Here is a 24962-nt window from a genome sequence, read left to right on the forward strand (position 1 = left end):
AAAGATTTCTTTCTATGTCCCCACTAGATTTAATTAAAACTTCCAGATCTAACACAAACTTTTGCAGTTGAAAGGAGGGAGCTGAAGGCTCCCACAGTTGTGCCCCAGCAATCAAGAAAGTTCGTCTGTTCAAGTCAAAAGTAAAAGCATCATACATAGGAAAGCTAAATCTTCAGATCCAGAGTCACCATTACACACCCTCCTCTCTAACAGGGGCAATGGGAAATGAGCTTTCTCCTTTCTCGCAGGTAGAGATTGACTCCATGTAGGTTTCTTTGGAAAGAAGTCCTACGCCCTTATTCCGGAATACAGCCCGCTTCTCTACACTAGTAGCAGAGAAAGAATTCTCCATCACTTCCATATAATTTCCCTCCCAAATCCCCTTGCCACTGAGGTTTTCCATCTCATTCCAAGTCCGAATGATGGAATACTAAAAGCAAGAAGGTGCTTTATGTATAGTATTTCTTTAAAACAAGTTCTGTCTCTGAAGAGTTTCTCTACTAATGCCCAAGGCCAACTAGAACGAAACAAGAGACAAATGACAAAAAGCAGGGTGGGAGTGGAAGAAAGAAATAACAAAACCCAAATCACAAAGAAACAAGCAGCAGCCCTAGAGAAGACATATCAGAAACAAAGAGTTCCGATCTCAGAGCTCCCAAAAATCCCCTTTTCCTGATACAAATAACACAATTCTCAGTCACTGCATTGAGACACCGTGAACTGTGCAGTCAAGTAATATCATTTGAGAATACTGCTAAACACACTGTTCGCATCTTAAGCAGAAATCACTTCTACATGTCCCACTTCTATTAAAAATGCTACACAGAAGTATATTCTAAAGGCTAAGTAAGTGGTAACTTTAAAGGCACTGTAATGTAATCATCCTTACTTGAGTGAGATTAGGCAAGCACCACAGGTTGCCCTCTGGCCCTTTACAAACCTGTGCTGAGTTCCTGTGTTTTAATCTTCCCTCGTGTCTTAGTTACAAGAGCAATCTTTTAAACATTTAACAAGCTCCAGATTTACTACATGGTTGGAAGAAATAGCAGTAAAACCTTGTTTTCCACAGATGGTACAGTCAGTGCCCCTCACCCCTGAATAAGCTCTGCACCATTGTCAAACATGACTCCTCATCATGAGGAGAGGACACAGCTGTAACAGTTCATCGCTGCAGAACTAAATGCCTCTCTTCAGCAAAATAATGCTTTCTGGATAAAACTCACGCTGAAGTCAAGCACAGCTTCAAGACCATCACTCCACTGGGTTTTGTCTAGCCAGAAAGCTAAATACACAGTCTTGCCTGTCCAAACCAGAACTTGCTAGAATAGTTGTAGAAGGAGACAACAAACAAAAGTGGGCAAACTTCTTTCAGCACAGTCAATAGCACAGGGGGAAAATGTAACACAGAACAAGCAAAGCATGGAAAACAGGAGAAGCAGGTTAAAGGCCCCAGTGTATAGTTAGAACTGATTTTTAGGTGGATTTTAGCATTCATGGTGAATTGAGAGCATTGAAGATAAAGTCTTCTCTTTTTGAAAGAGCAGAACACAGAAAGAGTGCAGATTGCCCCAGATTGTGCAGCCAGAATGCTTGGCTCTGTCCCAGTCTGGAAGGTGAAAAAGGAATCCAGTCTGAGCAGCTACTACATGTCTCACTTCTTTGCCAGCTGGTAAACTAAGAAGTAGCAGCCACATGGTTAAATTTCAGATGCAAATCCACCCTAAGAACAGAGGTTGAATGACAGTCACATAGCAGCTACTGCTTTTTGTTCCATGCAATTCTGAGCTGGAATTTCAAGTAACCCAATCATTCTGGCCTTGACTTGGTACTTCAAACACAGCAAGAATTAGAGACAGGAAAGAAATCCAAATTTAGTTCTTGTACACAGAACAAAGCAAGGACTACAAATAGGGACTATATTCTGATGGCACATTCTGAGAATCAGAAAGGCTCAAAGGAAGCTGTCTCTTCCATGTGAAGGAAAGTTTGCCCCACTAAATTGCACCTGAATAAACCCCGGACACAAAGGAGGAGGAGGTATACTACTTCTGGTAGAGGTAAGAGGAGTGCTAACAGAAATTAGTAAAAGCTAAAAGGGAATTGGCAGCAATACAAATGGGGCATAAAGCTTCCTGAAAATAGAATGCTTTATGTACAAAGCAAGCAAACAGAAAATACCTAGGCATATCCTTATCAAGAAAGAGCCTGTGAAAACATGAAAAGAGCTTCAGTTAGTCCAGCCAAAAGCAGAACAGAAAAGCAACAGCTGAGAGGAACAGAGTAAGCAGACCTAAAACCAATCAAACAAAAAGCCAAAAACCAACCAGAAAACAAGTCTGCAGACAATGAGCAAACATAAAACACACACAATCCTTTACTGGGGCTTCAGTCCCACTCCACCACCCTGCCATACACTCATCCCGCAAATAAACCTTGGCATTTTGGTAAGATGTGGTCAACAGCTTCATCTCACTGACATTCATCCTCCACCCAAGTGGTCCAGCTAATAGGAAACTACAGAGCTATACAGGAATTCCTTGAAATTGTGAGAGAACAGAAGTACAGAGCTTGCCAACTGCAGATGCAAGAGAATCAGACTTGAAACCAGCAACGTTCCAGTTATACTGATCCATTAATCCAAATACACTAAATATAAAATACCCATTTTTCGGTGGGAGGCAAAGAGTAACTGCTAATCCCTGTCACTGTCTGTGTTTACAGACACTAGGTGGCAGGAAGACATTCAGCTGTAGGAGCGGCATCCTGATTCCACCTTTAGTATTGCAGTGGAATTTCAAAGTCCAAGCATCTAATGGAGAGGGAAGAAGCCATTTTGGTGCCTAGAAGGATACTGCCTGCAGCATTCAGCAGCTGCAGCAGAGCTGGGCTCCAAAACAATCCCCTTCCCTTCAGAAACCCTCATTCAGAGTTCAATTTCAGAGATATTCCTGCTTTCCACGAGCTAAACAGAGCCAGGAGAGGTCAAGTGATTTGGCTGATGTCAGAGCAGGGAGAGGCTGTGCTGGCAATGCAGCATTCCGCTTCCCTGCCCTTTGTTGCAGACACTGAAGCAAAACAATGTGGAGTCTGACTGATCTATACAGCAACACAACCTAATGAGAGAGACAGCAGCCAGAAACCTCTTAGATAGGGGCCATGCTGTTGCCCACATGATTGCAGACACATGGAGAAGAGCCCCCTCCTTATTAGAACTGGAGTCAATTTGTGATACATGTGTATAAGTCCACAAATTATGAAGTTTGATTTACTAAGCATGGCTCTTGCTTAAATTGTCACATGCTTGTTCCAGGAATAATACAGGTATGTACAATTCCATAAGCATACTCCCAAGACCACCCCTGTACTTCAATGCTGTATTCTAGCAACAAACCTTGATGTCAGTTTAAAAGTTCTGGATTAAATTCTGAGACTCCCTTAGGCTGTTCCTTTCCATCCTCCCTTTATGGTGCTTACACATGGGAGGTAATTCAAATGCATTAGAAACCCTCCACACAGACCAGTGGAATTCAGCCTTAGCAAGAGTATATGGTAACATTCATCCTCCATTTCTACACCCTGTGCCTATGGAATTCTACAGTAAATAATCAGCAACATTCCCAGCTTTCCAGACATCCTAACAATGTATCAGAGGCCGAAGAACTTCTAGATTCCTGCCAGAGTGCTCACTTTATTCACTTACCTGTTGGAGCTGTGAGAGGACTTCAGGTATTTTGCAGAGATAATATTCAAAGACAGAATAGCATCCACGGCAGCTTCATCTACCTCTGCTTTATTTCTTATACGCCCTGGAAAAGGTAGGAGGGGGATCAATTAAAACTAAATCTTAAACACAGAAAGATTTTGTTTTCTCAAGGATCATTACAGACTATGCGATTAACAAGCAACTCTGAGTGGAAATGGCAAAACTCAGTTTTTCCTCTGCATCCTTCTCAAAAGCCTCTTCTCACAGCCAATAGTCATAAAGATGACAGAATCTGACACAAACTACCATTAGTGCTTTTTCTTCCTTCCATAGCAACATGCAAAACAACAGACTCACCAACAACCAGCTCTCGCACGTCCTTCCAGTGCAACTCACTGCCCTTCTCATGGATAATGGTGACTGTGATTCTGCGCTGGATTCCCTGGTAGAGTTCAAAACCAAAAAGCGGGTGAAGTATTCACACATACACAAACATCATCTATCTATGACTAATACTGCAAAAACGAAGCAAATAAGATCATTTAAATTAGCCTCTAACAGTGAACAAGCACCTATGCACTTCATAGCCCTACAATTAACTTAAGAGGAACATTATATTCTCACATGTAACAGAAATAACACTTCTCCCTCCTCATTCCACAAAGGCAGTGCTTTTTAACCTAAAATAGTCCTGAAACCATTGCTATGCTCTCAAAGATGTGTGTTGTTCCTGGGATATATCAGAATTGACCACCTAAAAACCCCAAATACTTCATTAACGTGTGGTTATATACTTATATTAAAGTGCATACACCAAAACAACAACTGTATACACCAAAAGAAGTTACTAGAAAATAGCAACCACTCATGTAGACATTCTCCTCCTTTGTTACATGTGTCTGTTACAAGCCAAAGTACAATAAAACTCTGTGATAGCTGGGAAGAAGGTTTGAACTGCAAGTAACTGATGACGACACAAGTAAGTATAGAACTAATATTTTTATTCATTTTTAATAAGGAAATTATTAGAACATGGCCATTATTTCTAACCTATAAGAACTGTTCCTATCATTGTAAAACCAGAAAAGAAATGCAAATCACAGGTAAACTTTATGAAAAGGACCTGAGAATGTGAGAGTAGAAAAACCCTAACATAAATCCATAAATAATATTTAACTAGGATTATCTTTAGAATCTAGCTAAAGACAAATTATTCTTAAGGATTATTAGAGGCATTTAAAATGCACTGAGACTTGGTCACTTTGTAGAACTGTTTCATAGCCACATGCAGTGAGAAAGAACCAATGAAAGCTGCATCCATGTCATCCTTCTGTGGCCTTGCTAGAGATGTTGGAGAACTCTGAAGGCACAAATCTGGTCTCAAAGGCTCCTGCTTTTTAAAAGGCTTTAATCTTTCATGAGTGGAATGATAAACAACAGACTAGGGGCCAAACATATTCTCTTCATAGCCCAAAGCTAACATGCTAACTACAGACTGAAAGATGACTGACCCTACAGCTATCATTAGACAGCTGTGTGGGACAGAAGAAGACATAGAATCATAGAATAGTTAGGGTTGGAAAGGACCTTGAGATCATCTAGTTCCAAACCCCCTGCCATGGGCAGGGACACCCCACACTACACCATGTCACCCAAGGCCTCATCCAAGCTGGCCTTGAACACCGCCAGGGATGGAGCATTCACAACCTCCCTGGGCAACCCATTCCAGTGCCTCACCACCCTCTCAGTAAAGAATTTCTTCCTTAGATCCAATCTAAACTTCCCCTGTTTCAGTTTGAACCCGTTACCCCTTGTCCTCTCACTACAGTCCCTGATGAAGAGTCCCTCCCCAGCATCCTTGTAGGCCCCCTTCAGACACTGGAAGGCTGCTCTGAGGTCTCCACGCAGCTTCTCTTCTCCAGGCTGAACAGCCCCAACTTTCTCAGCCTGTCTCCATACAGGAGGTGCTCCAGCCCCTGATCATCCTCGTGGCCTCCTCTGGACTTGTTCCAACAGTTCCATGTCCTTTTTATGTTGAGGACACCAGAACTGCACACAATGCTCCAAGTGAGGTCTCACGAGAGCAGAGCAGAGGGGCAGGATCACATGAAAGATGCAAAATCCAGTCATTAGCCTCCTAACCCCCCTCAGATGAAACTTGCTGTTCTACAGCCTTCATTAGTACCTGGTGAAGCAGGAATGTCCCTTGACAGGGCAGGCCTCCAGTGTGGTCCACAATAGCAGGAATATACCTGTGTGAGACAGTGAAATCAACAGGCAGGAAAGATATGCTTTAGCATAGCAAATTTACTCTGCATCCTCAACATAGTAACTGAAGAAACAAGAGTGTTTCTACTGACTCTCAGACTGGATTCTTTATTGCACCACAGTATCAGTGAAATACAGAAGTATTATATACTGTACTTCCATTACTTCTGGATAACTCTGTGAGACTTGCTTTCAGTATAATCCCTAAGGACCTATCAGGGAAAACCCTTCTCTGTGGCAGAGGTGAACATAAAATAGGGCCTGGAGCATAAAGTTTCTAGTGACCCAAAGAATCTGAACTCATGGCCTAAGTAGGGTAAGTTTTCCCCGCACCTGCTCAGCTGGTGTACATGGGGCTTTTCAAAGTGGCAGGATCATGAAAGACCATTCTACCTCTTCAGTCCGTTCCAATGGGGGCAATAAATGCCAGCTGAATTCACACCCAGTAACTACAAACCAGCCAGGCCACTGCCCGATAACAATTGCTAAACATGAGCCTGGTGTGAGGGGAGCAAAGCGTAAGAGATCAAACTCCCATCCATCACTGTTCTTAAAGCATCAAAGATGAATACTGGACTTACTCTCCTGTTGGCTCCAATTCACTGATCTCAAACCACACGAGGAGGTCGTACTTGCTCACACTCTGGCCCAAGCTGTGTTTGCTCAGAGGATTGAGCTTCGTAGCTGGCACTTAAAGAAAGAAATGAAAGAAAAAATGTATTTACAAAGACTGAACAAGTGAAGCTTACCCAAGGGCTCATTTCCGTGATCCCAGATCCTATATATATGTGCAGACCACATCTTTTCCCATGAAAATGATTTCTTACAGCAATCATTATTTATCAAAGTGTTGGTTTTTAAATCTGAGTTAGTAAAGAAAAAAAGTTAAATAATGAACCAAAAGTGTATCCAAAAAGCTTGTAGAAATATGCAGTCTTCCTAGATCCACAGAAGAAGAGGCTTCCCAATGTGCACCAGCTTCTTTTTGGCTTAATGGTGATTTAGAATTGCTTAGGTCTGCTAATCTGCAGCAGTACTCACCCATGAAGTACATTTCCCCTTCCACACACAAGGAAAGGGGGAGGAAGAAAAAGAAAATCAGGAACTTAAAGCTTCCGTCCTCTCTTCTTCATGTTACAAACTGCTCGACTCCTGTGCCAGCTTAGATAATGTGTATGTAAAAAAGTTGAACAAGACTTATTCCAGAGGCATAATCCTGCCAAAGTATGTCTCTGAGCTACTTATGTTTTGGCACTAGTGATTACTACTGGCCAGATCCTTTCTAATTCCTTTCATGCAAACATAGGGATAAACCATGCTAAAAAACTGAATGGGGCAACTGAAAATCTAGAAATAACCTGATATTCCTTCACACACACCACAGCTTTTAGCTATCATTACATGACTTATCTGTTCACTCATTTTTATAAATGGGAACATATTAAAAGCTTAGTTCCTGTGCACTGTGACAGGTACTTTTCTAACTCTACAATTGATTTTCTATTTTTTCCTCCTTTCACATATTAATCTCATTGCTTTTATTAAGCCAAATAATTATTCTCCCTTCTAGACCCTCAAGCCCCATTCTTCCCTGTTCAAGTGTTCTTTAGGTTCTCCTATCTTCACAACTCTATGTACGCAGAACAGTCGCCAGTGAGGAAAAGGTTCCTGACTGTGCGCATGTGTGCAGTCTCTTCAAAAAAGTAATGATAATAATAAAAAAGAATTCTGTTTCTTTTCTGGGTAGAATAGCAGCTTCCTTGGAGAGACAGATTCTACAATAATCAGTTATTTACAGTACCACAACTCCATCATGCTAGGTAGCAAGCTTCAGCGTCACCATTTACTCTTCCCATTCATTACTCAAAGTAGTCACTCTCTTATACCCATCATATCACATAGCATGTGAACTCATTACAGCTGGACTCTGCCGTTGATAGCAAGAGGAACAAACACACAAGTCACTCAAGTTTACTGCTGAGCAGAGAAACTCAAAAGCACCAGAAGAGAAAGATGACAGAAAGACACATTTAATTAAACATGAAAGCCAGTTCTAGAAGTTCTCATGGACTTGCTCTGGCACAGTTAATAACCAGTGTGTGGGTTGGGTTTCTTTGCTTGGTTGGTTGGGTTTCTTATTGTGAGGAACAGCATTGTTAGTGGCAAAAAAAAGAACACAAGCAAAAAGGAAACCTATGTAGAACACAGCAGAACTTTTTCTCTACAGATAGCTGTTTTTTCATACATAGCATCTCTCATCCCAATATCACAAAACTATGTACAGAATACATAAATAAACCCAAAGATCCAGGAAGTTTCAGGGAATAAATCCAGCGACACAGAAAAATCTGTGAAGCCTAGCACTTTACAGACTCTCTATAAGGTTCTCTCTAGAACAGCCCTAAACTTAAGCACAGCATCATCCTTCCATGACTACAACCATGGCAGTTTCTAGTCCCAAGAATACTACACAGTAAAGGAAGAAGGAATTTTGGAGCACATTGTGGAACTACTTCTACATCTACCATAGATCAAGTTTGGCTACTAACCATCTCGTTTAGGAGCCCGCTCACTCTGACAACTGGGAACAGGCAGAAACAGAAAAGGTGGCAGCTGGTCAGCTCCATCCTGGAAAGCAGCCACGGCAGAGGACGCAAGCACGTTGGCATGCTCGGATAGCGTGTTCAGCACATGCACGTTTACATAGCCAGACATAAGATACCTAATCAACTCAATTTTTCTTTCATGGTCTGCAAAGGGAATGGAACACACACAAAAAAAGGATGGTAGAAATATGCAGGTGAGAGAAAGCTGGAGAAGGAGGAAATTAAAAGATGAAATGAAATTAAAGGCACAAGAGTTCAGCATGCAGTATTACAAATAAGCAAAGAAAACCAAGGATCATTTCAATGAGACTGACCCACTAAACAAGAATGTTAAGAGAGCAAAAAGATGAAGCAGTTAATGACTAAGCAAATCTTCAGTCAAGTGCTCAGTAAGCACATAAAGAGCCATAGCCAGATCTCATGGAAGATGGTCAACTCTTCAGGAATGAAACTCTACCCTTTAATGAATCAAGAGGCACTTCCTGCAAGAGGAGCTTGAAAAGAACACATAAAAGGGAAGACAGCCAGCAAAGGTAGCTCCAGTGCCCTTTGCAACATCCACTCCATTACATTTCTTGGTGTCCTGAATAGCTTAGGAATACATCACAACGTTCAGTAGCAGACATGTGATGTACAGAGTTAGAGAACTGTTCCTACCTGGCTTTGAGAGTGGCATAGGAGGAGGAAAGAATCTTCGGGAAGGCTGTGGAGGGCTATAGAGAAATGAAGAGAGTTATCCATATAGAAGCAGCTAAACATAAACAATATATACAAATACACACATGTGGATCTATGTACACGTGGACACCCAGTACAGTCCTTCCACCCATTTTTGTCTTTCACCATCCCACAAAGACAGGTAAATATCACCTGCCAGGAAAACAAGTGGACCCAGCACATGTCTCAGACTGACTTATGTCCTTTTTCTATTCTAATTTCATTAATCCTAGCTGTCAGTAAAAAAATATTCACAATTTCCAACCACTTTACCCCTATTCTGAACTGAAAATTTAAGCAGGTAACAGACATCTCCCAAAATAACCTAAGGGAAAGGACGAGACTCAGCTGGCATTTCCTTTTAAAATCAGCACCTGCTTCCTCAGCCTCTTCTCTTAAGCTTTGAGGACTTAGACACTAGCGATCCTTTCACCATTCCAAAAATTCAGCAACTTTGGCACTAGGATGTCAAGAGGTTGAAAATCCTTTTTCTCCTCCCATAATGTCTGTCTGTCCTCTTGCTATCTGACATTTATGTATCGGGGCACTTGCCATGAGAATACACTGCATCCTGGAGCACTGTTAAGGTTTACCACTCTAGTTCTGAATACAATATTCTACCACCAAAGTGCAGGGTGGATACAGCTGTATTGGCAAAACAGCTTTTCATGTTTGAGCTGGCAGAACAATTCCATCACTCACTAACAACACACACACTGGGTAAATAGGCTGGTTCCAGCTCTCTTACCACCTCAACTCAGGAATCCTATTTGTGAGGGTGTGCCTATATAATATCAGCACTATGAAAGAGTACTGCCCACACTGCAAAGCTCACCTGAGCATGATCACAAACAGCCTGTATGCCAGAATAGTGAACAATACCTGTTGAGATCCTGTCCCTGCAGATGGAGAGGATGCTGCTGATAATGCCCAAAGACTTCAAACACAATAGGCTTGGTTTTGATGTACTCCACAAATGACTCTGTCACTTCCACAGCAATCTAGGAGGCAAAGTAAAAGAAAGAAAATGAGACATACAAAGAGGAAATTCCTTTTTGGTTTAGGCATTAATTCTACTCTCTGATAAAGGAGAAAATGAAAGTCTCAATATCAGGCTACATATAACCGAAGTATTACACAGTTCATAAAAATAGATATATTCAGTTCATCTGAGATCATAAGCACTGCTATTCACACAGATTTTATTTCCTGAGTTCTAAATTGCTTTCATTGAGCATCCTGCGAAGGAAACGGAGAATTCAAAGGCAGGAAGTAGAGGTGAAACAGGAGAGTTAAATCTGCCACATATAATCATTCTGTATTTTCTTCTCTCTCCACTGGGGATTATATCATCCATCTGACCACTCCTCCTGCTGTCTGTTTTTAATATTCCCCTTTCCCCCTTTTACCATACACCTCTCATGATTATAACAAGAATACAAACAACTCCCAGTGCTAAAACAGGCACTTATTATTCATGTGAAGTTTTACTTACATTCTGAACATGGTAAAACCCAAGGGCAGTCCCTCGACCGTTGTTTTTGAGGGGTTCTGTTGAGAAAGCTTCATCGTGTCGATGTAAAAAGCTTTAAAAAACCAAACAAATAAAAACCCAACAATAAACCTCCACAGAGCCATTTAGTAAAGATTGCTGCGCTGTGAACCCTACACTGAAAGGAAACCTGTATATTTTCTGCTAGGACTTCACAGAGTTGAGTCCCAAGTCTTTGAGACCACAATTCCTGTGCTTGTTTTGTGTCCATTACTGCTAATTGTCATTCCCTTTCATAAGGGACTAAGCCAAAACACACTTACTTGAGAGCTACTGAGTTACTCAAGGATCTTACAGCTTTCATTCCAGTTGAGCAGGTGCACAATCAAATACCAATTTTTTCACCTTAAAAGCCATTACAAAGCAAAACCTTAAGATACCTACTGCTAGTCTCTGCAGAGTCCACCGTGATTCGTAATTCCTTTCTGCAAACCCTAATTCCCTAACACCATCCTAACACAAAGCAGGTACTGCTCGTACAGGAAAAGTAACCAACAAGGTGTTTTTCTCTTCCATACCACACTGCTAGCAATGCAAAAAGCTTTCCATCAGACCCCCACTGCCCACTATTATTTGCACTATCAAACCACTACTTGGTAGTGTAAATAAGGACAAATTCTTACTTGAACTGGCAGAAAATATCTGCATATTCAGGAAGGATGCCGCTGGCCTGCAGCACTGTCACACGGAAGGTAAACACACTGCCCAGTTTCAAGTGATCACCAATTTCCTCAGTGAATCCTTCCATAGTCATCTTCCCATCCAGAGTGGCTGACTTCAAGTCTACAGGAGACACAAACATCCCATATGAAACCACTTTTTTCTTTTTCTCCTCCCACTCTGCCCTTTCTTTTCTTAAAATACTCCTTCAGGAACAGTTTAGTCCCATCACACTTTTTTGTTTAAGCCCAAAATATTTGCCCATAATCAAAAGATCTAAACACCTGGGAACAGTTTTTGTACATTTCAAGTGTTCTTCAATTGCATAACTCCAGCATGTACCACATGCAACCCATCAGTTACACCTCTCCCTATCTATTGTATTCTTGAAGGACACTCAGAACCCTTTTCTATCACTGACGGAAAGTGCTCCAGATTTCCCTTCAGTTCTCCAAAACTACTGTACATTTCTTCCTTACCCAGCTCATTCATTCTGTTGATCTCCTCTGGAGGAGTTGTAACCTCTGAATTCTGTCCTTGCCCTTCCACAATTCTTAATTCTTCCAATGACAGCCCAGAGCGAGTCATTGCAACCGAAGAAAAGTCACTCTGAAACATTAAATGAAGCGGCATGTAGCAGACTGGTTCTGACATCCCTTTCTTCCCCCACAATACTTATTCTTTATTTAGAAGCACAAACTGCTGCACTCAAGGAAACCTAAGTCAATTTTAAGACTTCTTACCTTATCGAAATACTCATTGTCAAATGAAATTTTAGCTGTGCCAGACTGTCGAATGCCAGATCCATAATCTGGGGCTTCTTCATCAGCTAAAAAACAGAAAGGAAAAAGCAATGATAGGAGGAGAGGGAAAAACCCTCAGAGCTATCTACAGGGAAACTCTGATTACAATGGAAACCAGTCCGTAAAGCAGAAGAGGCCTCGTTCCAGTCAGGCAACATCAGATTAGAGTAAGAGCTGGAAAGAATCACAGCAGAAATCTGTCCACCATGAACTCAAGTGTGGGAAAACAACAAGACAAGCTCTGAAGATGCATCATGAATATACTTAACTTTAAAGAATTTTGAATGCAAAACAGCTTTACACTGATTTTGATTATTTACTTCTGATTATTATACCTGAAGTAAATTAACATCCCATAATGCAATGACCAACATGAAAGCGGATACTTACATTGATTTAAACTGCCATCTAAAATTCTGTAGCCCTGAACTAAGCAGTAACACTAGCAAGCATTGTAAGTGCATGCTTATAAGTCTGAAGGGTGGTTCTGTCTGTTTAGCCTGTCCATTTAACCTCCTCCTCTTTGTGGAGACGAATGAGGCCTGCTTAAACACCAGGTATTTTTTCCACAGCAAATACATGCTTGCAGGAGAAATTCCATGACTCAGAATGTGTTCCAAAGCTTTGCTTAGAGACCAAATAATGCCATGGCCTTCTTTCAAGAGATGCCCCCAGTTAAATTTCTATTAGGCATGGTGTATTCTATTTATACGGATGGATAAATAGAGTATTTATTTGGAAATATTTGGTCAATGCTAAGGAGACCAAACCAAACTAGAAATGGGACTTTGGTACACATTAAATAGATTTGATTTCACTTGCTGGTTTAGTCCCTGCCAGAGCGATTCTTACACTTCTTCAGAGTCTGAGATTTCATTATAGGTTCCCATGGAGAGCGAAACTTCCAGGGTTACCCTACCTAAAGAATACAGAAATGTTGGCAGTTAGCCACTGCTAGAAAGGACAAAGTACGGGAAGCATCTGTGCTCTCACCAGCATGGACACAACATGGCTAACTACCAGCAGTAAAACTCAACTAGCTCACCTCATACTGGAAAAGTGTATTAGCCACTGACTAGCAGACTACAGTTGAGCTCTGGCACACATACAACAGCAGTTCAAAGCTGGATGAAGCAGTTACCATCCCCATGTATCTACCCTTCTCTTCTGAAAAGCTGGTAATTCTTGGTGATTAAACAGTATGTTAAAGCAGCTTCTAAGTTTCAACACATTTTAGTGAGGCAATGAAAGGGAAAACTGCTGCTGATTTCTCTTTATACTATGCTCATACTGCAGGCCAGAAAGAAAACCTTCATTCAGTTTTTAGCTTTTAGACCTACTGACAGTAGTTAGCCCTTTCACTGTCTTTAAAAGCAGTGCTATATTAATTGCCAGATATAAACTTCAGAGGTCAACACCATAATTTTAAAAGCTTCTGATCTGTTTCCAGATTTATTCATGCTTGGTCCATATGATTCACACCAATGGAAAAAAATCAAAAGCAAGTTCGTAATAAAGAACAAATGTTCTTCACAACACTAAAATTATTCAGGTTTGAGTATAGAAAAGAGAGGTTTGATTTGTTTGCCCATGTTTTAAAGCTGCAGCTATTCATAGCATACCAGAAAGGTGCAACATAAAGCTCAGAGTATCTCACCTGCTATAGCTTGCACTGCTACCCGCAGAAATCCTCGTACTTCTCCCTTCTCACTAACAACAGCTACTCTGTGTATAAGAGGCACCGGGTACAGCAGATTGCTCAAGTATACAAATGCCCTGGTAACAGGAAGGAAAGAAAACACAAACAGCATTAGGCAAACATCTGCAAAACCAGCCTGCAGTATTTGGTTGGCTAATGGGACATTCAAATCTTCAGTCTATTTTACTCCACCTATTAGACCTGCACTGTGGCCACGTATCCATACGGTCCACACAGGGCTCTGCAGCAGTGTCAAAACTAAGTGAAGCCACAAAATGCTCTAAATCAGAGTATACTGGAGACACAGGGCTTATATTAGTGAGTTACAGAACATATGAAGGACACAATTGAAGATGATGGCTTTAAAGAAGGTAATTTTAGATGCACCACAGTTGTAAATGGAGCTGTTAGCAAGATGACAAAAGTCTAAGGAACTACTGGTTATAAAGAATTGTTTGAGTTTTCCACCCTGTGAGTGGTTTGAAGTGATAAATAAAAAGGGAATTGATCTACTGTGTTCACACAGCCTCAAATGTTTTACTGAACATATAAAAACACCCTTCAAAACAGACTGACTGAATGTTTTCTCTCTCTATACTCATTTGATAACACCATACAGAGAGTAATCAGAAACCTCTGATAAACCGTAAGTCACCTCTTAGGTTTCTTGGAAGATCCACTGGGTGTATGGGTAGTGGAAGACTGATGGTCTTCACAGCTAAATATCTTCAGGAGTATTACATTTATTTCCTTTTTTATAAAAACCAAACCAAGCAACACAACAGAATTCTCAAGCAATAACTTAGAAATTACAATTTACAATAGGAAAAGCAGCATTTAGGCCCAGTACTGGATGATCCTGCCATAACACTACCCTCTGAAGTTATAATCAAGCAGGGTCTGGTTTGGAACAGTAAGTTAACACGTTTTATTGTACAGATCTTTAATTAAAAGTTAGACTAATGTTATGAAGTTATTTAACTTCTGCAATGAATTGCAAGAGTTCTTAGAACACCACACTGCAGTGTGATGAGAAAACGTTATGTTGAGAAGCCCAATGAGTCAAGTATAGAATGGCTCTCAGTAAGGGGAACAAATGAAAGGCTTGATTTACGGGAGCTGTTTCGGAGTTCAGAAGAGTACTGACATGCATTGAAGTTTAACCAAGAGTTTCACCAATCATTACATTTAAAGTGACTAAGCAATTAATGAATTTACACATATTAAGTTACACTAAACACCAGTCATTTGTTTACGGTTTCCTTCTTGCAGTCCTTTTTATTAGTCTTTATTATTAAGTATAGTTAATTAGTCATATTGATAACTGTTATTGTTTAATATTCAGGGGAAAGTCCTGCATGACAAAAGAGGACTGAGAGAGAAATAAAGATGTTCACTGCCTCTGTCTGGAGACATCAACTATGGAATTTGTTCTGTGAACACAGCAAGACTGATCCAAACTCAATTCCTTGTGACACACAGCTAAGGACCAGAGCTAGAAAAGGTGAGTGTTTCTCCTTGGGTTCACATGCCCGCTCCCAGAATGAATGAATTCTCTTGAAATGACAAGGTAGTCAAACAGGTGTCAGTTGTGAACTAAAGGGTCAAAAATAATGCTACCAAAAACCAAAGTGGTGACAAAATGCAAAGGAGAAGAGAATGATTAATAAGGCTCTAAAAGTAGCAAAACAACAAAAAATGAACAAAACCATACAACAACAACAACAAAAGAACAACTGTAACGTAACACTTGACTATGATTAGGATCTAATTCCTCTTCAGTCTGCTCCAAAGTGAGGGAAGCACCAATAAAGCAGGGGAAGGGAGGGAGAAGAGACTAAATTTCAAGTAACAAAATTGAATGTTTAATTTATTTTCTTTTTTTCCTCTAAAAAAACGATTTTCATTTTTAACTTTGCAATTGCAGGTGCTGCTTTTTGAGAAAGCGGCATCCCACCAGAAAGAAAACAGTCCCTCACACTAACAAACTGGGATCATTCACTCGGACTGGACCAGGGATGGAGCTCAGGAAGGTATGTACTCATGTGCTCAATATGGAAAACACACGCAGTTTGAAAACCACATTTCAAGCTAGGGAGAACGGACATTTTTCCCCAACAGAAAGGGATCCACGTAGCTTTGCATTGATATGTATGCGACAGCTTCACTAACTAAAAGAGGCATTCATTACAGAAGTATTCCTATTTCAAAGCCAAACTGGTGGAAAGCATTAACTGCCTGAAAAATGAAAACAGGTATTTATTTGCATGGCTAAAGTTCCAAAGCTGCTGTTCAACACATGACAGCCAGAGCATTCAGCTTTGTGAGCAAATCCAATTCTGTCACCTCAGTTCAATGACCATCCCAAGTGAAAAATACAGTATTTCTCATCGTCCTTAACTTCCCTCCATTCAGTCACCTGGAATCAGTTTAACTTAGAGGAAGAAAAGCAAATCATGCAAAAAGTTTTAAGACTCCTGTTTGGTGCCGATAATGCTGGATCTCTTCTGTAGAATGGAGAGCACATTTGCTGTACAGAGAAAAGAACTGGTTTATGCAGCAATCCTGCCTTCCCGTGCCATTCCATCTGCTTCATCACAAGACAGTACCAAGTTAGGAGTGGATAAAATGTTAAGGCTCTCCTCCTCCTCTTCCCACATCTGGGAGCACGCCCACTCCCCCAACATCCTATCTGCAAGTGTCCCCCTGCACCTTAGCCCAGCAGACTGAAAGAGGGGGAGCTGTATTAGCAGAAAGATTGGTGAGGTAAATGGCATACTCACAACAAAACTAGAACTTAAATTTAACAAACACAAATTTCTTTAAAAGAAAAAGGCAAAACAAAACCAACAGAACTCAGAAGGATGACATAGTTTTTAAATAAACACATCAATTCAAGATTTAAATAAAATGCCCCGTAGTCCTTTCCCACCTCCCTTAAAAACATAGCAAATGCTTGCTATGTCACACCACGAAATAGAATCAGCCTTAAAGATAGCCCAGCATGCCAGAAGAGATGGCTAAAGGGACCAGCTCTTTGTTTTCCTTCTCTTTGATAGGTACAAATAAGACAGTCACAGCACAGAGAGTAAAAGAAATACTGTGATGCCCAAGAAGTTGGATAACTACACGATGAATTGCTCCTCTTCCTCATCCTCTCCTTCATGCCCTGGACTTACTACTGCTGATAACCCCCCAAAAAAGTATTAAAACCTATTTTATTTCTGTCCTACACATTCCACAACATACAAACCAGTACACAGTTTAACGTGTTAAGGGACTTGGGGTTTGTCATAAATTCAATGCTACCTTGTGCTCAAGACAGTATCTACGTAGATGGACATACCCCCTGATATTTGTAAGTCACGCTGTTCAGAAGTAGAATTCTCATGCTGCAAGACACTGGGGAATCAAAATAGTTTCTACTCAGTGGTGCTAAGGAGCCTAACTGCTTTCTGTGACAGAATCAGCACAAAAGACCAAAACAAGAATAGAAACAGAACAGAACAGAAACCAACAACTGGGAAAAGTCATTCAGCTGTCTACTCAGAGATAACACAAATGAAGTTTCATTCCTCAATGCAATTTACAGCCCGAGTTCTTTAGTATGTGCTGCTTGCATGGCTCAACTGCTGCAGCTTCGTACATCTGTCTGTAGAAACAGAGCTCAGTATTCTTTTTAATACATGGAAATGGGAAGCAAGTCGTGTAACTGCCAGGAAGCACGACTGTTTCCATTGTACAATCTATTTGCTCAGCTTGTGTTATGCTTCCTGAAGAGTCTGTACAATGAAGATGAATAGCTTCACTTTTTCCCAAGCACTGAAGGTCCTGCTCCAAAAGAACACACACAACAGGAGAGTGTGCTGGGATGCCAGCACTGGTACCAGAAAGCAGCCCCAGTCATTGCAAACAGCACACATATGCTGTGACTAGCTGATGACCACATCCAAGCCAGTTAAGACGGCTTTCCCAAACTGACTCTTGTGGATCAGATTAATCTGAAAGGATTAAGTTTTATAAAACACATTATTAGACATTGCATATAAGGGCACAAATTCACAGAGATCAAAGAGGATTAATGCAATTTCCTGCATCTTTAGTAACTGTAATTTCTGTTTCAAAGACTAGATCAAGGAAGTTCCAACTTTTAAGCACAGCTTATAAATAGGTCCACTACAGACAAAGAATGAAGTTAGACAACACAGCTAAACTGACCTAAAAGCTTGGTAAAAGACTGACAAACTCAGCCCTTCATTTTCACTAATAATGCAAGCAACTTTCCTGCATTTGAGGAAGCTGCAAAAAGAACCTACCTTCCTGACCATGAGTCTTCCCTGCTTCATCACAGAAAAGGACGGGGGCAAGCCCTTGCACTCTGTTTTATACAACATCTCTGGTAACCCTTATTAACATAGATTGGCTTACAGAGTGATGGAAAAGGTGTAACTGGGGGAGGTGGAGCAGAAGAGAAGGAAACAAAGTCCCTAAATAATATGTTTCTTGTCATGAATAACATGTTTGAGCAAGATGATCTGTGAAGAAATCGTGCACAGTACCACTTGTTTTATTGCAACTTGACCTTTCACTATGTTAATAGTTGCTACCAAGAGTCGCATCACCTGAGAAGCGAAATCATCTCAAAGAATACTCTTTTCCTCATCCAGAAAGGACCATTCTTCTTTCTCCTCATGCCATCCTTTCTCCTCAGACAGAGGATGTTAGATGAGTTTTCAAAAAATGGATTTATTGGATTGGACTTAGAAAACTTTCCACCATACTGTGCAATTCTCTTCTATGGAATGACTACATACTACAGTACTAGCTCAGTGATCTTGCAATGGCTAAATAGAGCATTCTCTAAATGCCCAAATACTGTACACAAGCAAAACCACATTCATTCTATGCTGTGACAGTTCTCTAGAAACAGATTTCCTCACATTGTCACATCTCAGGGTTATTTTCTCATTATTTAGGTCTTCATGGCCTCTGACATGGGAAATTAGAACTTAATATTAAACTATACTCATTCTCTGTCAATTTCAATTTATGTATATAGATATTTTGGCTGGCTTGACAGCAATTCTGTGCAGCACAAGGCAAAGCCACTGCAGTTTACAGCAAGAGCTGGTCCCTTTTGGCCGTTCTCACAGTAACCTCACCAACCTTCCCACTAAAATGAACCAAGGGGATCGGTCGTAAAACGGGTCGCGCCCATCATTGAAGAGGTCTGATCCCTCCTCAGTTCCCACGTCGGAGCCAGTATCATCCACAAAGGCCTCATCATCAAAGTCCTCCATCTCATCCTGCTGTTCATCAGCCAGTTCAGTGATGTCGGAGTCAGCCGTGGAGAAAGTGGGGGAGGGCGTGCGATCAGCAAGACGCTCATTCACGCAGCCATGGAATATGGGGGAGCTAGATATCAGTTAATGGAATACCAATTAACAGAGGGATGGGAAAGAAGAATGCTTCATTTAACAGCCGTCTGCTGCCAGCAGCACAGAGACCACCTGAGCGACAAGCAAAGGCTTCAAACCATCTGGACTGCAATGAAATGTAAAGGGCGGGCTTGCTAACAAAGTCAGGAAGGAGGGCATCCTTGAACTGAGCAGAAAGCAAATGAAAAGTGAGTATATACATGGCTGAACACACAGTTATTGAGCACACACTCATTTAACACAGCTACAATTCTTATTTTCAACACGTAGCATTTTTGTAAATAGAAAATACTGTAAAGGTGTAGCTGACATCAGGAAACATTAAAGAATCCCATCACATATTAGGTATTGCCCGACCAAACTATTTGAACCACATACCTTAAAAGCAAGGCCCTGGACCACTTTTCCCCTCAGTTTCCAATACTGTTCATTATTCTCACAGCTCTGACACAGTGACTTCAGATAGAACTTAGCTAGCCACATTTTTGTAAACTAAACTTGTAACTTACTAAGGGTTCAATCAAATCAGATTCTACAAGGTTACACCAGAACTGGCAACACTCTAAAGAGTATTTTCTGCTCTTCACTACAAGTCTATCAGAAATCCCAGGAAGACACCAGACACAATTAACACTAGTGGCCACACAGTTTATAACCACGTCCAAAGTCCAAGTTCATCCGAAGCTGACAAGAGTCACCAGTGCACCAGCAGTTGAGATCATGGTCACATACCTCCCAACAAGCTTGAACCAATGAAAGCGATCATAGAAGGGGTCGCTGCCTGTCATTGCGCTTTCACTCTCTTCCTGCGTATTAGATGCCATCTCCCCAGCTCTGTCATACATCTCACGCATCAGGTCCAACCTCTGCCTGTGTACATGAAAGCAGGAGTTAAAAATTAATAGAGAGTGAATAAAATAAGGCAGGGAACACCAAGTGGGGTAGCCTGGTTACACCTATACCAAATTACACATAGGAAAGAGAGAATAAAGAACAGAGGAGTTGATACCCCTAAGTTTGGTACTATACTAATTCTCTGACATATTACGGATTCTGGGAACAATTCCGTGGGCTAAAACCACTAAACACAAGGCAAGGTCACTGCAGAAGCTTATGTAGATTTCAAATTGCATTCAAACTTCCGAGTATTCTTCTTAAACATCTAATACCTGCATAGCTTTTTTTGCCTTTTTTGCATCAAAGTTACTCAGTAATTTAGGCAGTTTTTTGCATTCCACTCCAGAAATGTTGGCACTTTAATTCAAAAGTGAATGGATTCCATCACGGGCTTTTAGTTATCTATTTATTTTAGTGAAGAAAACAAGCGTTTGCCACTGCAAGATCCTTCATCTGGAAGTCATTAGTGGAAGAAAAAGCTCTTCAGTCAGTATTTAGAGAATGGGGAAAAGATATTTGCCTTTTCCCTATTTGTAAATATATGATTAAAATTATTCAGATTACAGTCAGAATCTGTGCAGCTTTGATAGAAATAAAGTCTTTACTGAAGTTTATTCTAAATTATGCCCTACACCACGAGGTTTTATAATAAGAGGCAGCAAGGAAACGACTGCAGTGAAAGGAATGAAAACCACTATGCACAGATGAGCTGCGATGAGCCTTGTTAGACTTATGAAATAAAGTCTAACCTTAAGTGACAAAAATTAAATGTGGGAGCAAGGTAAGATGCTGGAGAACAAAAGCACTGGATAAAAAAATCTTGAAAGCTGGCATTTGGGAGGATAGATTAAAAACAACAGAGAATGAACAGCAAGGGGTGACATTTTTCAGTGAAGCTCCTTGGATATAAGGAATATTTACATACTTGAGTTTTTCTAAGGACCAGTAATGCGTTGCTCCATTCTTCAGATCCTGAACTTCCACAGCTACCACTGTACGGGGGAAAGGCCTGTTGTCCCGGATCTTCTCCAGCTCAGTGGGCAGAAGCTCTGGTGGCAGGGGTGAGTAGAGGGTGTCTGTCAGCAGGACAAACTGAAACTGCACCTGAACAGGAAAGGTAATATTACTTTAGTTCTGAAAAGTCAGATACTAGCATCACAAAGGGGACACACACCTAATCTAAGGCAATGAATGAAGCCAGTTTGACTTTCATCTCTGTGAACAGACTCAGGGCTTTTTATACATCGCTCTTCCCCCCTCTAAACGCCATAAAGCGTATTTTTCAGCTTAGTACAAATATCTTGCATTTATTGTCCTAGCTAGCAAACGTCTGGAAAAACTATAAACTTAGCACATCCTGCAGCACTCACTTCTCTTGGGAAGATGAATGACCATATGAAGTTACAAGCAAAAAGGAAAAGACAAGGCCCTGGGGGGATGTATATGTACATGTGTTTATGATATTGACAGGACAGGGAAATGAAAAAGAGGAGAATATATCAACCAGATTTGCATGGGACTATGTTCGGTCAGCCAGAAGCCTGAATCAGAGACTCATGATTTTGTGAACCCTTTTAAAGCCCAAACGAATAAGCACGCAACATATAACTTTGAAGACTACAAGCAACTCTAAGTGTTTGAAGCAGGATTATAGAGTCAAAACTGATGAGTCAGAAAATTCAAAAGCTACTGCATGTCCCTACCTTTTTCTTTAATTCCACACTGATAGCATTGGCTTCTTTCAGATAAACTGCATTTCCCCAGAGTTGGTCCCTCAGTGAAGTAAACTGGTGAAATTTCCACTTCCTGAAAGCCCACTGTGCAAGTTCATACTCGTGTCGTGTCCAGGGCACTAGGAAGAGCAAAGAAACAGAGAAATAAAGCACTGCAACTTCTCTAAGCCACCGCAGTAGTACTGCTGCTGACTGCATCATCAAGTTCTCAACACCTTCTCTGGAAGGGAAGAACAGAAAATAAAACCCTGCATTTTTATTATCCAGTGAGGAAAAACTGGATTCAAACTTCCTCACCTCTAGCAGGGGAGACAGAATGATCAAGGAAGGAGATTTGAAACAGAGAAAACAAGATAAATGCTACTCCTATTATTTTCAATTAGTTACCAATTTTTGAAGCCAAATGCTGAAACAGTGGAACGAGAGCAAGTATTATGGGAATAATAAACTCGAACTACTGTCAGAAATGGAGTTATACAGACATGTCACAGCATGAATTCCTACCGAAGAGCAAAAAGAAACTTCAAAATCAAAACCAGGAAACAAAGGCAACAGTATTATTTTGGTTTAAGACAATAGAACTCTGTTAGCACCAAGAAGAGACTGAGTCCTTCAAATTCAAGACTACCAAATCAAAGTTTGTAGTTAAACTAATCTCGTTTGTGAATCTAAGGACTTTGGGGATGTACATCTACTGCTGATGTGAAATTCGTTCTATGAATAGGTATTTTACATCTTTATGCTGTGAAGATTACAGATGAAGAAACTATGAAGTTCTTCACAGCTTTCCAAAGCAAGTTTTCTATCTATTGCGAAGATACTGTAGCAACTATTCCTTTAGGCTTGGCTATATCCGAATTACTTTTAGCTTCAACTCACCTTCTTCCTCCTCTTCCTCCTCCTCTGTTGTTTCAGCTGCCAAGGATCTTGTCTCTACCTGCTTCTGTAGGGCCTGCAGCTTACTCTCATAGTCCTGCGGGGAGAGAGGAGATACCGTGTAGGAGGACAGACAAAAGCAAGGAGAACAGTTAAGAGAGACTAACACCTCAGATGGAACGACAGAGACAGAGAAAAAATACATGAAGACACTTCCATTAAAGCTCAGAGATCACATACCAACACCTATTGTTTTAGTATAATCTGTCCTTGAAAAGAGAGAAGACAGAGGCCAATACAGTTCACACAGCAGTGCTGTTTAAAATCATCAGATACACATGCTCATAGTATCTGTAAGAGGCAAAGGTTTAGGATTTATGTTTTGCTAAAGACTGGGAAAAGGGGATCTCTGGGGGGAACCTGCTTGCTGCTTTCAGGGTGGTAGGAAAAAGGCAGAAATAGAGAAAAGTACAGAAACAAATGTAAAAGGGAAGGATTATTCACCTTCAGTTTCTCAAACAGGAGGATTAACAGCACCACTGATTTGCCTTTTGATACAAAAAAGTCATTTCAGCTGGGGGAAAGACATTTTCAATTAGGTTTTCCTCTTGGAATGCAAGCAGCAGTCTCACATGGGTGTTTAGTACATCAGAAGATGAAAACAAATACCACCACCCGGGCAAGTGGGCAGAGCAGTCCGTGCAGAGGTTTCCCCACAAGGAGCACTTCAACAACTCCTTCTGGTGTAAGAGCATTTTCTTCTCATTCAATTCTGCCTTGAAATAAATGCTACTAAGACCTAATGACCCTGTTATTATTTGGTGGTCAAACAAAACAGATTCAGGGTATTTACAACAGATCTTGGTCTCAGAGCCTACCTCAGTGCTGTATTTTATTGTTTGAAAATAATCCTTTGGCATTTATTACATAAATTAAACTGGCTTCTCAAGATTTGTACACAAGAGTTACAACTTATTAAGGAGAATTCTTGAAGCCACTCATCTTGAACTCCAACCTTCTCTTTTCCACAGATCCAATTCCTAAAATTCCTCTCCAATGCACTGTTTGCAGTAATGCATTCCTAAGTCTAGCAGCTATAGAAGGAAAGCTTTACATTTTCCTTCCATCTTGTTTAAGCATCCCACCTAAACAGCTACCTTGTTTCTATACAGTACAGCACTTAACACTGCCACAATGTGACTGCATCAAATTTAACCTCAGTTCAGTCAGAAAGACCTTTAGACAGTATTTGGAAATGAGATAAACCTGAAGTAGGTTCCTATAGTTTCTATTTCCTGGAGTTAGCTTTAAAAAATGGTAAATGTGCTCTTCAAAAGTAGAGTATTTTCAATAGCATGAGTTTAACACCCATGACCTTTAGGGAGAGAAAACTCAAATATTAAAGATACATGGCCTTTGTAGGAAGGCTGCATTGTAATTTTCTTATTTCCTGTTGAAAGTTCATTTGCTACTTCTGCATTTGTGGCTGTTCCATTCATTCCAAGGTGGCTACATACTTACAGTGGAGGGAAACCTGAGCCCAGCAGCAAAAGCACTACAAGCAAAACAAATATACATCCTTCTTTTGATATTCTTTCTGAAACTCTGAATGATTAACAAAAACAAGCCCTATTCTAGACCTGATGAGTTTCAGACTCATCCACAGTTCCGAAATACCCAGAGTACTCTTCTTACAAATTCATTCACATAAAGGCATGCTCTCTGGTCTTTTCTTCCCCAGTCCTTGTAGATAATGTTCTTACATTTGAAACCAAGGTAGAACAGGTCAGATGTGAAGTGACAGAAACAAACTTCTGTTACTTGCAAGGAAGGGCACAGTAATTTGTTTTCCTAGAGTGCGAAGTAGACAATCTGAGGATGTCATTTTGAGCTGCTAGATTATAGAAATGAAGAAACAGAAAGCTCTTCAGGTAGTGTTTAAATACAATCTTTGAGCAGATTCTTCTGGAGAAACTGAAAAGCTGCAGAGGGAATGGTCAAAAATCTGGA

General features: G+C 40.6%; 1 protein-coding gene across 2 annotated transcripts in view; it reads right to left on the reverse strand.

Annotated features, from left to right (window-relative positions):
• The window catches only part of KIF1B (kinesin family member 1B), a gene marked incomplete at its 3' end in the record, with an annotated part of 84149 nt that overhangs the window by 7721 nt on the left and 51466 nt on the right, over positions 1-24962 (reverse strand). For both annotated transcript variants that reach the window (XM_080631393.1, XM_080631392.1), the window contains 16 exons: positions 22956-23049; positions 22047-22195; positions 21269-21447; positions 20179-20316; positions 19175-19423; positions 13967-14085; positions 12250-12335; positions 11986-12115; positions 11470-11629; positions 10790-10880; positions 10177-10295; positions 9235-9290; positions 6553-6661; positions 5889-5955; positions 4061-4145; positions 3701-3806 (listed from right to left, as the gene is read on the reverse strand). In XM_080631393.1, the coding sequence (XP_080487519.1) occupies positions 3701-3806; positions 4061-4145; positions 5889-5955; positions 6553-6661; positions 9235-9290; positions 10177-10295; positions 10790-10880; positions 11470-11629; positions 11986-12115; positions 12250-12335; positions 13967-14085; positions 19175-19423; positions 20179-20316; positions 21269-21447; positions 22047-22195; positions 22956-23049 (1937 nt within the window). The remainder of the gene's footprint in view (positions 1-3700; positions 3807-4060; positions 4146-5888; positions 5956-6552; positions 6662-9234; positions 9291-10176; positions 10296-10789; positions 10881-11469; positions 11630-11985; positions 12116-12249; positions 12336-13966; positions 14086-19174; positions 19424-20178; positions 20317-21268; positions 21448-22046; positions 22196-22955; positions 23050-24962) is intronic.

The sequence above is a fragment of the Psittacula echo genome, assembly GCF_963264785.1.
Source record: "Psittacula echo genome assembly, chromosome: 17".
Classification (NCBI taxonomy): domain Eukaryota; kingdom Metazoa; phylum Chordata; class Aves; order Psittaciformes; family Psittacidae; genus Psittacula; species Psittacula echo.